Raw genomic sequence first — 17,257 nt, forward strand, 5'->3', positions numbered from 1 at the left:
AGACACAGGACTAATCATTAAGTAGGTTATCACGCGTAGGGTTTACAAAAAGCAACTGCTCTGCCCAGGATTGTAAAATACTACAGAAAGCTATGTGCATAGCCCAGATCACCATGGAAGCCAACCTTCCAACCACGGACTTCATTTTCACTTCTCAGTGCTGCAGAAAGTCTGCCAACTTCATCAAAGACCCCTCCCATCCTGTAATACTCTCTTCCAACCTCTTCAGTCAGGCAGAAAATATAGAAGCTTCAATACATGCACCAACACCTTTAAGGACAGCTTCTTCCCTTTTATTATTAGACTTGTTGAATAGACCTCTCAAACATCAAATAATGTTGGTCTTGTTTTGTGCACCTTCTGTGCAGCTGTAACCTGTACACCTGGCTCTATCTAAGCACCTATGTTCTGTTTGTCTTTGTTCCTTATGATCTGCCTGTACTGCTCGCAAAACAAAACTTTTCACTGTTCTTAGGTACATGTGACTACAATAAATCAAATCAAATCAAAATCTGTGCTAGTGTCTTGGTGTCACTTTCAACCAGCAGTCCTGACTGCTGCTGCCAATTTCAAGGTCTATTCAGAGACCACCCTGTCAAGGCTTAGAGCTTTTGGGTAGCCTTCTCCAAAGCCACCTGCAGCCTCGCCATTGAAAGCTTTTCTTCCAAGCTGCAACCAGTGGTGTAGTGTTGTGCAGGCAAGGGAATGATAGCCATAAGACAGGCACATAGGGAAAGGATAAGGAGTAATAGTTGGGAGTTATATACATTATTTGAAATGTTGCTCGATGAAGTTGGTACAGAATGATTTTTTAATTGTGTTTTTTAATGCAAGAAATTGACTCAGTTGTTTCCATGATAGTCCATATCAGAGAATGGTAAGGTGAGGAAGTGTACAGCTATGTAGATGTAGGAATCTTTTCTGGGAACCAGGGACTAAAGAATTGCTCAGGGGAAGATAAACTGGAGTGATAATGCCCTGGAGTCTCCACCCTTCTTCAGGTGATCAGCAAAGTCCTGGCCATAAGGACTGTGTCTACATAATGGCAAGAATATGAAAGATGCATGTATTATGACACACGCTCTAGGGAGTATTGGAGGACTACCCCTTGTGGACCAACCACCTATACTTTAGGATACTGATGATCTGCTCCATGACCTTCCTCATTACAGCCTGACTGTCACTAGAGGTGCGCTGTTCCTGTGTGGTCAGATGGCAGAGGGCAGTTGTTAGCCATATGCATATTTGGTAAGCCTCAATGTCAAGATACCATGCACTGATTTAGCATGATAGTTTGAATATGGTTAGAAGATACAGGGCAAAAACATGGTTGAAATGCTGACATGATAGCTGGCATTCACCATCTTAACATATACTAATTGTACTTTGAGTTTGTTATGTGGGATTTCTGTCTGAATGTTGTTTCAAACTTCAATTATTCAATTCAAAATTTTTATAGTTTGAGCATATAGCTGAACACGTGTCAATGAACCCTGCTGACTGTTATCATGTTTCTATATGGAAGATTGCTATAATTAGCCATCAATGGTGTAATTACCTCCTTGTTTTAGGTTTCTTTGCATTCTCTATTCAAAAACTGTACACTGGATTTATACCAAATAATGTGTATTTTGAGCACTGTTGCTATGAACATTAATTAAATGTGCTCTGGATAACATTACCCTGCATTTCAAACAGTTAGCAAAATGTGATCCTTATGTAATTTGTAAATTAAAAACAGAGAGGCAGATGTAATGCCACAGATTTCCAACAAAAGTTCCAGCTGTGATTTTGCAGAAACCGGCAGAAGGAGAAAGTGTGAGAAGAAATGGGCAGTGAAGGTCCTCTTGCACTGAATCCTGCTTCCAGAGGGATCTTGAACAGGCTAGCCAAGTAATAGTCAACAGGCTGAGTGGCAAACCGTACATTGGCTAGAATTGGGGATTGAGCAGTGGCTTCATCACCAGCTGACACAATTGGATCTGTTTGCGCCATGTAGAAAGATCTACCAACACAGCAAAGATGCTTCACTCCACATTTATTGCACCATTCATTCGCACATCCGCATTTGGCCATTCATTCCTGCATCCCCATATCCGAACGTTCATTCCCATATTTGACCATTCATATTGCATCCATATCTTGAAGTCTGTGGGTCTGGAAAGGTGAAAAGCTGTGATAAGCGGGTGCTGGAGTATTTCTCTGTCATAGCCAGTCCTGGAATAATAAGTGCACCACATAGTTTTCCATGACAATGGTCAGAAACTAATCGGCCAAATCCTTGATAATGGGAACTGCAGATGCTGGAGAATCCAAGATAATAAAATGTGAGGCCCGAAACGTCAGCTTTTGTGCTCCTGAGATGCTGCTGGGCCTGCTGTGTTCATCCAGCCTCACATTTTATTATCTTGGACAAATCCTTTCCTGTTGATGAAAGTTGCTGGCTGTCCAGTGGGAGCGTTGGAGGCTATATGCAGGCAATCTATGAGGCATTATATCTGGGAGATTCCAGTCGTGAGGCTGAATTTTCTGGTTCTCTCAGTCTGTCTGCATGTGTATTGACAGCACCTTTTTAAAGAAGGTGTCAGTGACTTCCTTGATGTATTGATATATGGCTGCAGCTCTGGGATGAGAAGCACAGAGGTGTTTAGCACCACAGTGCACTTTCTGGCAAACTGGCACTGGATGACTGTCAATGCAACTAGAGCCAGATCCTCCACGAGCATGGCAGGAACATTGATTATGGTCCCTCAGCAGAAGTACTCTCTTTAATGACTCATTGGCGTCTGCAGGTAGCTCATTTCTATCTGTGTACATCTGATGCAGGGAAGCATCTTCTCCACACTGATGCTTGTTCATGAGCTCTTTGCCAGCTTTCTGCCACTTCCCCAGTAGGAGGCTATTCTTGCAGGTGGGCAATGAGGTGCTGTTATCATTACCACCACCTCCATCCCTCTCAGGCTCTTTTCGCTGTAAGAAACTACTGTTGAACGCAGGACTCTCTGCCAGATTTTGCTGAACACAATGCATACCACCTCTCTGTTACCTCAATTTCAACAGAGCCTCTACCTGGAGTTCTACAGGACCTAAGGGATCAATCGCAAAGGCTCCTTAACTACAACTCATCTATGTTGAATGCTGTGCCTGTGCCGTATGAGCCTTCCGATGAGGCCAAGGTGCCTGATTCCATGTTAAAGGAATTATCTCAAAAACTTGTTGTCAACTTTACAGATCTGCCAAATCACCACTGCAGTGTCTCATGTTCCCTGAGAACGCCTCATGACATTTTAAAAATAATGGCCTATTGAATTTTTAATTGTGTTAAATTCCTGTAAATGGCCTCTTTCAATAAGACAAGTGCTGTTCTCACAGCTGCTACTATGAAATGCCACCCCAAATGATTACATGGATGGTTCACACCCAAGCCACCGTATGCAATTTTACAGTAATTTTAGTGACGTATAATCCCAGCAATTGTCTTTGCAGTTGAGTGCTAATTTGTCTCGACTGTAGCACTCTTGCTTTTTAGTCATGAAGTTGTGGGTAATTCAGGCCTAAATGTAGAATTTAAGTATTTACTCTAGGCTGACAATTCAATATAGACTGAGTGAACATTGCATTTTTTAAAGGTATCAATTTTTGCATTGGTTTTTAATATTTGTCCTGATCTGTTCTTTTGGGTGGATACTAAAGTTCTAGAGCACATTTGAAGATGAAGAAGAAATTTTTCTCTTGGTGTTTTGATCATCATTACTTCCTCCGCAATATCAGCATTAAAGAATTAACAAGCCACTTATCTCATTGATCATTGTGGGATTGTGCCATGTGCAGATTTGCATGTATTTGCACATATTAACACTGACTACACTTTAAAGCTAATTCTTTAGCAACATAGTGCTTCGGTATTTGAAAGATGCTATAGAAATGCAAGTTCTTCTCCATCAACATTCGAAAATAATCATACGAAATTTAAAAATCAAAACCTGGATTACTTGTACGAAACAATTACAAATCTCAAAGGGGTTAATCTATTTGCACAATCTTTTTTAGTTTACATGCAAACTAAAGGGAAACAATTCACTCAGACTAATTAAATGATGTATGAAAACATATTGAAAATCACAAAACAAGAGCACAATGACATTTCAATTAAGTGATCAATTAAACAACCACACCCACACAGCAGCAACCATTCTGTCCAGAACCATATATAGAGAAGGGTCTAGGCCTGAAATGTCAGCTTTCCTGCTCCTAAGATGCTGCTTGGCCTGCCGTGTTCATCCAGCTCCACACCTTGTTATCTCGGATTCTCCAGCATCTGCTGTTCCTATTATCTTGTATATAGTGAAGATGCTTGGATGTTATGCATTGAACTTTAAATAAACAACAATGTCTGCACAGCTATCAACAGTGATAACTCTGATACTTGGAATACCCTACATCAATAAAAGTAGAAGCAATAGATTTAAAATGTGGACTTCTGATTTCAGTTGATCATGACAAAATGTTTACAGTAGCTGATATATCTGTAATCAGAGATTTTGGGTTTGTAATAACTGGCAAAAGAAACAAGTAAGAAGACATGGGCAATTTTTAATGCAAATCTTTGCACTACCTGAAAAAAAAGGTGGTGGAAGGAGATTTGATAGTAACTTTCAAAATGGAATTCGATTTATGAAAAAGAAACACTTTGCAGGACTGTGGAGATGAATAGGGAAATGGGATTAATTTGACAGCTTTCAAAAAATGGCATACAAATGATGAGCCGAAGGTCCTCATGTGCTGTAAGATTCAATGATCTATGATTTTGCAAGAATAACATGTACTCACCCTTGCTCTGTGATCCATTTATTGACATTTGAGACCATTAACTCACTTTCCTTGTGGAACCAATTATTATCTCTTTGCACAGCTTCCAAAGCCTGTTTTTGAGCCTCCAACTGTGGATATAGATCAGGGTCAAGCCTTTTAGAATGAAGCTCAAAGTTACATGATTGCCTGTAGCATGTAAAAGTTTCTCTTTATACAGATTACATCTTTTCAAGGATAACTGCATATTTTCCATTTTCATCCTGCTTCTTAGACAAGAACTTCAATTCAAATGTTAATAATTCCCCACATCTCAATGTATATTGAATCAGGACAATGATGTCAATAATATTTTTTATGTTAGATTAATTAGATATGTGCATAAAGTGATAGAGTATTCAACCTTTAACACAGTCTTAATTCTTCATATTAATGCTTCCCACCGATTAATAGGAAAATAATTTAATTGAACATTGCTTTCAAAGGATGATCCCAAAACTTCCCACATATTTCACTCCAAATTGTCTTATTTTCCTCTTTACTACAGGTTACTATAGTCTAAGCTACAACACTCGATGAAGCAAAATCAAAAGCAAATTTTTGTATGTTTAGACAAGTATAAGAAAATATTAACAGGTAGAATTGCACCAACAATCTGATAAATAATCTAGCCAAAAAACTGTAAGTAGTTCCTAATTCCTTTAGGTAGGATCCTTCAAACTATTTCAATGCTGTATGAGGTTAAGACTGAGTACAGGTTACAGTATGCCACTCAAATATTTTCTACACTGATTAATAAAAATGCTCTAGATGTTTTAGGTGCATAAGCACATTCTTTTAATAAAATGTTGTCTGGCTCAATTCCCTTTTGTTGGAAATTAGTGCAGCCATTTTGGGAATAATACCGAAGCATTAGGTTGCGTATGCCTCAAAGAAAGGAATTCCAGATTTCAGTTCTTCCCATGTGTTTACATTGCTGCCAGTGAGGGAATAAAACAGAGGTTGAAAAATGCTACAGGATGAACCTAAAAATTGCAAAACAATGCAATTTAGAGTTGAATAAGCTCTTACTGTTCTAAACTTCAAAATCTCAACTATGTTCTGTCATTGACAAGAAGGGCACCCAAGCGTCACCAGCAGTGCTGATGATGCTCGATGAGGGGTCTATTCCCCATTCAACCAGGCAGGAGCATTTATAAGCCTGTGTGTACGTAAGTTAAGGACATGAGGATAAAGCCACTAAACAGGCTGTGGGATCAAAGGACTAGATTGTAGGGGAAGTAAAGGCCCACCAAAATTTAGATTGCTTTTCTTGCAGGTAGCAACGCTATAAGAGTAATTACAAAGGAATGAGGACAGAGTTTGCTGGAAAGGACTAGAAGAGGGGTTAAAGAAGGAAAAATCGTTGAGCACCAATCAGAGACATAAGAAAATAGCTCATGCTCACAACAAAGATATTTTCCAGACAGGAAGGAGGATTCTAGGGAGTCAGTATCTATTGTTGGCCGAGGAAGTTATGTTTAATCACAACTCGAAAGAAAAAAAATGGTAATCAAGAGAATTGGAAATTTAAAAAGACAATCAAAAGATGAACGAAAATGGGTGAAAATAAAGTTTGTGGATAAACTAAAAAGTAAAAGCAAAACAGACAAAAGAGCTTCTTTAAATAGATAAAAAGGATAAGAGAGGTAAAGTGAACATAGGCCCCTTAGAGAACAAGGTTGGGAAAATAATAATGAGGAACCAAATAACAGCAGAGGAGTTGAATAAATACTTTACATCAATCTTCCTTGTAGAAGACACCACGGCATTTTGAAAAATACTAAACAGTCAAGGGGCAGATAGGGGAGAAGAAACAAATATAATACCTATCACTGCAAAAAGGTGCCAGGGATATTTATGGGGCTAAAGGCTAATGATTCTCCTGGACCTGATGGATCCCATGCTAGGATATGAAAAGAAGTAGCTACAGAGATAATGGATGCACTGATGGTAATCTTTCAAGAATCCTGGAAAGATCTCTGAGGATTGAAAAGTTGTCAATGTAACATCATAATTCTAAAATGGATGGAGACAAAAAGACCAGACAGCTTAATATCTGTCATTGAAAAAATGTTAAAGTCTATTATAAAGTATGTACTCGGATTAATGTTTAGAAATACAAATGTAATTAAGCAGAGTTAGCATGGCTTCAGGAAGAGGGAATAATGCTTGACAAATTTGTTAGATTTCTTTCAGGAAGTAAATAAGTAGTATAGATAAAGTGGAACCAGTAGATATAAGGCATCAAAATGCATTCAATAAGAAAATGCATGCTAGTCAACCCAAATAGATAACAACCCATGACATTGGGGGGTTGTGTCTTAGCATAGATGAAGGATTAGCGAACAAATAGGACACAGAGTTAGGACGATGGGGCCATTTTCAGGATGGCAATCTATAACTATTAAGTGTTATGGTGATCAGTGCTAGGACCACAATCACTTGCAAGAAATATAGATGATTTGGATGATAAATGAATGTACTATTGTCAAGTTTGCCTTTCAATCTATGTTGGTTTTAATCAGTAAGGATGACACAGCAATTATAGAGAGGGATGTAGAGATGTTGCATGAATTGGTAAAAATCTAGCAGACGGAATTTAATATGGGAAAATGTGAGGTTAAAAAACTGAAACAACTGCATATGCTGGAAATCTGAAACAAAACTGGAATTGTCAGAAAATCTCAGCAGAACTGGCAGCATCTGTGGAGAGAAATCACAGTTAACATTTGGGTCCAACGACCGTTGTTCAGAACACAGAGAGTTCTGAAGAATAGTCACAGGACCCAAAACATTAACTCTAATTTCTCTCTACAGATGCTGCTGGACGTGCTGAGATCTTCCAGCAACTTCTGTGTTTGTGTCAAAATGTGACGCTATCCACTTTGACAGGATTGAGGAGCAAACACATGATTTAAATGGAGAAAGAATACAGAAAGCTGCACCACAGAGAGATATGGGGCTTTTGAAGCATGTATCACAAGAAGACTGTATAAAAGATCAGCAGGAAATAAACCGAGAACTGTGGTTTGGAAAACCAATACAGAATTAGCAAAATAACCTTTAGGGTATCAGTTCTAAATTTTTTGCAAAGCACTACTTTCATGAAAAAAACAAAGAAACGGGCAAATTAATATTCAAGAGTGATGAAGCTAACTTCTATTTCTCAATCCTTTAGCAAAACATCAGGAGTTAAGTAAACATCTAGTGATGTTAAGCAGTGAACTGCAGAAGCCGACAAGAAACCCATTGTTTTAATGATTTCGTGGACAAATTTACATGGAAGTGCCTCTTCTAGGTGTGGACTGGTCGAACAGGTGCAATGGTCTACTATTACAATGTCTACTTAAACCAAATATTTTGCCATTAGCGTACATTGTTTTGATACCCATAGGCAAATTGCCCTGAAGCTGGTCCTATTTATGCAACAACAACCATCATATTATTTCTCTGGTAGTCCACTAATGTGATTTAAACATCAGTTTGAAAGTATCAAAGAGGCAATCACACTGTTCTTGTTCACAATTTCAGTCATCAACAACTATTTGTATTCATACTACACCATTGATTGAAATTTGGGGTGTAAATATTACTTTGTGAAATGCCAATAGGTATAAAGAAATTGGATATCAAGCCTGAATGGGAAGTGGGAGCAGAAAGGTACCTGAGAAGAATTTTAAAATGTGAAGAGAGGTGTATAGTAGAGAATTAGTGAGGAAATTGCAGTGAAAAGGACAAACATAAATGTTTGAACAAGTGGAGAAGAACTTTATAGAAGGTCAGAATAAGATATATACAGTATTTAGGAAACAAAAGGGTGAATGGAAGTATATAGACAGGAAAGATAAAATCCAAAAAGAAATTGTGTAAATAATTACAAAGGATTTTGCTTTAATGCTTCTGGGGCAGGGAACGTTTCTAGGTCAGGGTGATGACTTTTGGGAGGCGAGTTGGACTTACACAACTGAGTTTACACAAATTGACGTTAGTCTAGTGTGTAGGATGAGAAGTAAGTCAGGATTATGTTCTAGAAGATGATCTTCAGATATGGGAGCATATTTTCTGTGGCAGAAAAATTGAGTAAAACCGCAGTTCGATAATATTGCAGAGTAAATGAGAGGCTCTAAGCAGGCGATAGACCTGGTCAATGTCATCCACAATGTTTGTCTTACTGTATGGCCAGCGGCATTTCATCTCCAAGGCTCCCATGACAAGAAATGCCTCATATGCTATTTTGGGCACATTAATTAAAAGAGGCCAGGTTTCTATGCTGATTTGCTGCCTGAAAACTGGGCAAAGCTGAAACAAATTTCTTGGAACATGCAAATAGGTTTAAAATTTACAATTAATTAAGCATGAACTGCTTTTTGTTGAACAGAGTTACAAACCTGCACCACAATTTGCACGTGGAAGTGTTTCTTAATTTCACTTCTGAAAGCACTGACTTTAATGTTTAGGCTACATCTCTCGTGATACAGTCAACACACAGTACAAAGATTCTCTCTATACCTTATCTGTTTCCCATTATATTAAACTCAATTCACATTGTCTCATAAACCTCAAAATTGCAGGAATTATAACATTAATTTGTGTATTCTTTCTTCATAATTTAATCCTTGGGCTTCATGCATCATTCTGAGAAATTCTCCTACATTTCCTCCAAGGTTAATATAGTATTGTCTAGGTCTGTCAGAGTATGCCAGTTGTGGTCTGACCAGAGCTTCGTATAGCTGAAACATGACATCTACCCCTTTGTATTCCAGCCTTCTCGGTAGAAGTGTCAGCATTCCATTAGCCTTTTCAGCTCATTCCCCTGCCCATTACTTCAGTCACCACTTCAAAAAATTCAGTCAGATTTGTCAGGCATGACCTATACTTTACAACTCTATGCTGACCCTCATCAGCTCACAATTTAATAAATGTTTATGTAACTCATAACAACACTTCAAACGTGTGTGTGTGTTGACCTCATGTTTGATAGAGATGCAGATGTGCAGTCTTCCTCTCAAACATCACAACACTTACATTCCTAATAGGAGTAAGCAGTTTTCTGGCTGGATAGGCCAGGAAATTTAAAATTAAATTCAGATCAAGCAGAACACTGAGGTTTCACATCTTTGCATTCAACTTAAGTCAGCAAAAAGGTACAAGGAATATAACTTTAATAAGAAGATGAAGTATTTGGAAGTAACTGAATGACTCTAGTGTTTGTGAGGAAAATCAACTCATCAATAAACTAATATTAGCTGCGCTGCATGACTGCACAGAAGCGTTGTGTGGTGCATGAAAGTAGTAAAAAGTGAGAAAGCAAGCTGAGTGTCGGCAACAGACCCATACAAGTTGATGCTGTGGCTATTTATTGATGTCAACCAGAGACAGCATGAAGATGACAAAAAGGAGGAAATACATAGAAGTTATTAACAGTGGTTTAAAAATATTACGAAAGACACAACTTAAAGAGTAAATCTGTAACCATGGTTCAAAGAAGGCTGTCGTCCTTGCAGTGATCAAGGGTCAATGAATCATATATATTTGTTTCTAACCTGTGCTTCTCTTGAACGCAAAAATATTTCATATTATTTCACCGAAATAAAAGAGCCAACTCTTTTGCTTTACAAGTGGTTCTCCTATTGATTAGTATTTATTAGCATATAGCAGGAACAAAAGTTTTGTAAAATTACTGAACAATATTGATTATTTAGCTCATAAAACATAGACCAAGTTATTCACTTGATGTCTGTTGTCACGAACAGCACAAACACAACTATACCTCCGCCATGTTTTCTTGCAACTTGTCACGTAAAGCAGCCATCTCCTTTTCATACATAATCAGCTGTTCATCTTTAGTGACCAAATCTTTGATAATTTCCTTGTTTTTTCTTAGTGCTTGGTTCAACTGAACACTAAGTTCTCTTAGTCTCTCTTCATATTCTTGTATCTGAGAAAGTAAAAATAATTAGCAGGCTAATTCTTTCCGAGTAAATGCAATTGTTATTCCATTATAATATGGTAATGGACTTGCAATTCAGCAGTTGTGCGATCAAATCCCACCAAAGCAAGCTGTCAAATGGAGTTCGCTAAATCTCGTAATTTGTAACATGACCTGAAACCTGCAGGATTTTCATGAAATAAAACTAGTTCACTGAGGTCCTTTGGGAAGGGAACCTGTCAAGTTTGACACCTGCATGCAACTTCTTCTGAAGGGACTTAACAAGTTGCCAGCATAATGGTTCCCATTGGTATTAAAGATATTTCACTCAGGGCCTCTCAGGACATGATAGGGTCTTTTAGGGCAAGTTAAAGAGGCATACTCTAAACAAGTCAATGACCCTCCTTCTGCAATTTGCTATTAGATTAGCATCCTTCAATTGGGCGGCTCCTGCTTGATTTGCAGTGGGGCAAGCCCAATGGAATTATTACTCTATTGTTTTATTTTCTTCACCATTCCAGTTAAAACCTTATAATTAGGTAAAAGGTCTCACACACCATTTTTTGAATACATTGCAAATTAAATAATGTGTTTCCGCAACTGCTACATAACTATCATTAATATCTCTTTCGAGGCAAACTTAAGAACTAACTAGTGCAAACGCACCACATGATTATATGGAACATAGGAACTTACAATGTTATGGAAAAAGCTGAAGTTTTGAATAAGAGGATCTCAGTAGTTCCCACATTTGAAACTTAGGCAGATTTAGAAGTAGATAATCAGAACAGGAAATAAAGAGAGACAAAACTTACTTCTTATTTGTAACTTATGGGGATAATTATACTCATTGTGTTCAGAAAGATCTTCACAAGCAAATATTATTGTTATTGCTATTTGTGATTTTAGTCTGGATGAACTGTCATCCTATAAATCAATCAGGTATATAACAGACAACCCCTTTCTAGGCCCCAAAAATCAAGCTTTGCAGAAACATTCCCCCTGTCCCATTTCAGATACAAACTTGGATTTGAATTTGGTCAGACTAAATTTTTCATTCCAGAAATACACGTTTTACTTAGCTGACATCGCAACTCACAAAATTGAGCTGTACATGGGATAAAGTAGGTGACATGTTACACTGATATGTGGGAGGTTAAGACATGCTTGCACAGAGCAGACTGAACATGGAATAGCCAGTAATAAACAAAATAGATTCGCCAGCAAAACAAACGCAACTTTCAATCTTAAAGTTGTATATTTATGTGCGCATTAAATAACTATGCAGTGAGACAATTTTGTGTTCATGAAAAACTGGTGCCAGATGGAAGGAGATGAAATTTGCACTGGAGAAGATGCTCAAGACAAAATATGCTTTCAGAATCTTCAATTCACAAATGTGTTAAGGCTGTTATTGATGTAGCTTGTGCTAGATCGCATCACTTGATCTCATTTCCCCAGGACAAGGTTAATGCTGCAGCTCAGGTAGTAGTCTCCACTGAGATAATTGAATTTCCCAGGTGCAGGGCACTTAACTTTACATACATTGCACTCGAAGGGCCATATCATAATATGGCAGATTTCATCAACTGATAAAAAGCTTCATTCCATCAATTTAAAAGTTATCTGTGATATCTTAGAAGTTTGAGCCAGCACCCTAGCAGCTGCCATGATGTCTATACTTTCAACTACTTTCATGTTTCTTCTCCATGCCAAGGGTTGGATACCTTAGAAGGATGTTTACTGCACTGCAAACATGGCTAATGGCTACATTAAGAACCCCTGACTAAGGCGGAGGAGTATGGATACGGTGCAGCCACAGTCATGGTGGAGCAGACAATAGGTGTGCTGAAGATGATGTTTTAATGCTTGGATTGGTCTGTGGGTGGTTGGGGGGGAGGTGTGGTGGTTAATGCTGTAGTATTCTCCTGATATGGAGTGCTGCATAATCCTAGCATACCATACTCAACATGACAGAAGAAAGCGAACAGGGATGTGATGGACACTGAAAAGCTGGGAGAGTGGCAGCCATCTTCTGAGGAGGAAGGTGAGGACATTGAAGAGGAGGAGTGGCATCTTTCAGTGTACCAGAGCAGGACGTCATCAAGCACTGCAAGCCAGACAGAATTTGGTTCCAAGGTGAACTGGATGCAATGATCATTCATTTACAGTAAATTTGTTGTTGCTCAAAAGGCAATCAGTCTCTCTCTGTTCCCTGAGCAAATGGAGCTATGTTTTGTTTGATTTTGTTTTTCTTCATTTTGCTGTTTTTGATTAAAAGTGAATGTTTTCACGTATTTGAAGACTTTTCAGTACGTGATATTCCCACATTGAACAATGAGAAGATGTTATGCCAATCTAGGTATTAGGGAAGAGTAGAATTCCCTAAGACAGGGTTTTGAGCTGGTAGGGCAGTAAGGACAGGTAACCTGTGCAGCTTGATTCTTGTAGCTGCAGTCACAATGACAATCAATCAGATGGGTGATGATGCTAAATCCCAATGTGTTTACAAATGTGAAACTGTATTTGCAATGAAATATCACCCCTGCCACCTATGTGTCCTCAGAAGGTTTTCTTTTACAGTCTGCTTCCACTACATACACATTGAAAGACAGCGCCTGGCTCCAGTGCTTGACCAGGTGCCTGGGCTTTAAATACAGCACCAGTGCCAGGAATCCTAAAAGGATTGGCAGTGGTAATCCTGCAGTTGCTGAACATACATTAGTATGAGCAGGCCACCATCAAGGCATGGTGCATAATAATGAGATGAGTTGTGAGGAATTGCATGAAATAACTAACTAGAGCTCAAACAGTTAACTAGAGCTCAAACAGCGAAGCCTTCAATGAAACTCACTGAAATTGACAAATTTTAGCCTAAAATTAATTTAATGAACTCCGTGTTTGATGCTGAAGACATTAAATTTGATGGCCTTGATTGTGGTTAAAAGTGTCTGTGTGAAATTACTTAATTTAATAAACAGCATCAGATTAACTTACGATGAATTACTTATGTTACTCTTGAAAAAAAAATTTCAAGAAGGTAACCACCCTTATCGCAGCTCACAATTTCTACTTGGCGTATAAGGATTTTTGGAGATACTTCAAAGATTGACTGAAACAGCATGATCTACCAAATGTGATTTACTGTGCTTCCTCATCTGCTTTAATGTATGAACGGACATATATGTTTATGTTGTACTTTATTCTGCTGTTTTTACACGGCACATTGTTGTAAACAAATGTTTTAAAACAATGAACTTTTGGCATAAATCATGTAGTATATTATTTACAGAATTAAAAGCTTTTGTTTCTAATCATATTTAAAAGTTGCAAGTTACTGTTGTGTATATATTTACAATTTTTGCTAAAAGGCATTTTTAGATTTAAGAAGAAAAAAACTTCTAAATGAAGATATATATATATATTTGAATCAGGTTTTTGAAACATTATATTTTAGTCAGTGTAACCATTCAACTATGCTTTGAATTGTAGTCCTAGCTGCAAGGAAAATAATTTTATCTGGCACATAATGTAGCATGTTAATTCAGCATTAATTATGGAATGTGTCAAGCTAAATTTCAGTCAAAGCTCCATGTTAGTCTCCAGAGCATTCTTAATGACAGTAATTACAGGTCATAAAATAAATCTTTTAAAATTAACATTTTTCTATGTCTTGATAGGGAACTGTAAATGGCCAAGCAATACAGATATTTTGATTACTTAAATGTAGCTTCTTTTGTTTCAAACAGCTGCCAGAGCTGTGAATAGAATAAAGGTTGACAGAGGTGCTTCATTGTAGATCCCTGAAAGGGTATATTATAAAACCCAATCTAATTGTGAAGACTGAAACACTTTCATAAGCTGTCTAGAAGTAACAAGGTGCTACATTATGCACATACTTTAGTCTAAGAAGAATTATAAAATATTAAATTATAATGCTTTGATATTGGGAGATTTGAAACAAAAATAAATAATTTTTCTCTAAAATATATTGATGAACAAATAATATGAACGATACAGAATCTGTCTTTAATTGTTTTTTAAAAAAATGTTATTTTCACAAGTAATATAGTGAACACTACAAAATGCTGACCATAGATTACAATTGAAGGCTGTATCATTTAATAAGTGTGACAAAGTATGCATGTACGTATAAACAGCAAAGTATATGCATATACATACTAATTCTAAAACTCTGCCTAATGAGTGCGAACAGAGAACAGCCCAAACATCTTATCCTCATTGCCCTACTTCTCCATGCTGCTGTTTTGTTTGAGTCTTCACTCAAATATCTCTGGTGCCTTTTAAACGCAAAGTCCTCACGGAAGTATTAAAATTGGGGATCTATAATGTTTCAATGTCATTTTCAAAATAAATAGTCAAAGTACGCACAGTAGTGCAGAAGACATGAAATGGCATTTGGAAATCTTATTTAAAGAAACATACATATGAGGACAGGAATGGCAGATAATAAAAAAACAATTGCAACAAGTTCATCTATATTTTATCTACTGTTCAGAATAAATAGTAGTTGCACAATACAAGTATAATGGTGTTGTTGCTTGGTCATAACAATCAATCATGATCAATTAGTATACAACAAACCCTCTGTAATGGGAAGCTTTGGGAATCTTAGTCTCAAATTTACCTGTCTCTCCCAAGCATGATGCATAACCACACTATAATCTCAAATTATCGATATGCTGCATCCGAAAATGTTATCTTCCAAAAGGAATCTGATTTACATTTCAACTGATCAATATTAATTGCTTCCATCGTCACCCTAGGGTGCCTGTTTCATAGATTGACCATTTTCTCACTGGCATATTGTTTCGGCAAATTAGTTTTGAATTTAACTCTTTCAAATATATATTCAATTCCTTTGATTCACTTTTTCCGAACTTATCATATTATACATTGTGTGGTTCCTTTTGAATCCTGAATACACCATAATACCTCTTAACCTCTCAAGGAATACAATCACCTATCATTTAACTGACTGCAAAAATGAAAAAATAAAATCACCTTTTTGACAGCTGAACAGCTTCTATCTCACAAATGAAGAAGTCACAACTATCTTAAGGCTCAGACATCATTTAAATAGACCCGTTGAGCTACTCACTCCAAATGTTTAACTCTGTTGCATTCAAAATGGTGCAGTGTTTGGAAGTGTCAGTGTGCCTCGCAAGCAACAAGGTGACACCTCAATGTAGGTCACAGCAGAGACCAAAAGATCAATAGCCCATTATATTGATGTATTTGAGATGAGGGTTCTGGTTTCTCTTGGTCTCCCCAAAATGATCAAAAGCTAAATTTTGTTTTATCCACTTCAGCAGTGTCACCAGTAAAGCTTGGCATGGTACAAAACCCACTTAGATGTCCCTTCACCTTCAAAGCATTCAATGGCCCTGCCAGCACCACCTTCGGAGGTGAAGGCTTCCAAAAATCACACAACCCTCTTGCGGGAAAATATTTGCCCTAATTTCTGACCAAATATGGTGGCTCCTAATTTTTAAACAGCGTCCCTAGTTCTGGACAAAGCCACAAGAGAAAATATTCTTGCCATGTCCACCTTGTTTAGATCGTTCAGGATCTTTCATACATCAACAAAGTCAACCAAGCACTCTCCCAAACTACTGGAAACAAGACTAGCCTGTCCAGCCATCTTATAAAATAAGATACTCAGCCCAGGTATCAATCTAGACTAATTCTGAGGTGTGATCTCACCAATATTCTGTAAAACTGAACATAACATTCTAATTTTCATAAAAACCGAAAGAACTGTAGATGCTGTAAATCAGAAACAAAAATAGAAGTTGCTGGAAAAGCTCAGCAGGTCTGGCAGCATCTGTGGAAAGAAATCAGAGTTAACGTTACAGGTTGAATTACCCTTCCTTAGACTATCTGCATCTTTCTGCAAACTCCTTATGACCTCTTTGTAACATAATTTCCCACCTATCTTTATGTTATCCCTAAACTTAGCTAACCCTGCCTCACTTCCCTCATCCAGATCATTGTTACAAAATCTAAAAAATTGAGGTCCCAGCACAGACCCTTGTGAACTCCATGCATTAAATCCTGCCAATCAGAAAGTGATAAATGCCTACCCTCAGTTTTCTGTCAGCAATCCAATCTTACATCCATGTCAACATGTTACCCTTTACAATCTTTACTCCTACTTTTTACACTAACATTTTACGTGGCACCTTAACAAATACCTTTTAGAAATCTAAGCACCATTTATAGGCTCAGTGGTGCAGGCATGAAGGACTGAATGGCTCCTTCTGCACTGTAAAACTTTTGTGATTCTGTAATTCATCCACTTCCTTATTATTGACCATTAACTCACCATTCTCATTCCCAGAGACCAATGCTCACTTTACTCATTGGTTTCTTTTTTAAATATCTGCAGAAAATCTTGCTATTGCTTTTAATTTCCTAGAAAGTTTCCTATCATAATGTAATTTCTTTCTGCTA

The 17,257-nt window shown here is 37.5% G+C and overlaps 1 protein-coding gene across 1 annotated transcript in view; it reads right to left on the reverse strand.

Moving 5' to 3' along the window:
- The window catches only part of LOC125452104 (uncharacterized), a 462,089-nt gene that overhangs the window by 116,264 nt on the left and 328,568 nt on the right, over positions 1-17,257 (reverse strand). Inside the window, exons 23-24 of the mRNA XM_048530109.2 lie at positions 10,622-10,789; positions 4,831-4,940 (exon numbers count right to left, since the gene is read on the reverse strand). Coding sequence (XP_048386066.2) covers positions 4,831-4,940; positions 10,622-10,789 — 278 coding nt within the window. The remainder of the gene's footprint in view (positions 1-4,830; positions 4,941-10,621; positions 10,790-17,257) is intronic.

This window comes from Stegostoma tigrinum, chromosome 5 (genome assembly GCF_030684315.1).
Source record: "Stegostoma tigrinum isolate sSteTig4 chromosome 5, sSteTig4.hap1, whole genome shotgun sequence".
Taxonomy (NCBI): Eukaryota; Metazoa; Chordata; class Chondrichthyes; order Orectolobiformes; family Stegostomatidae; genus Stegostoma; species Stegostoma tigrinum.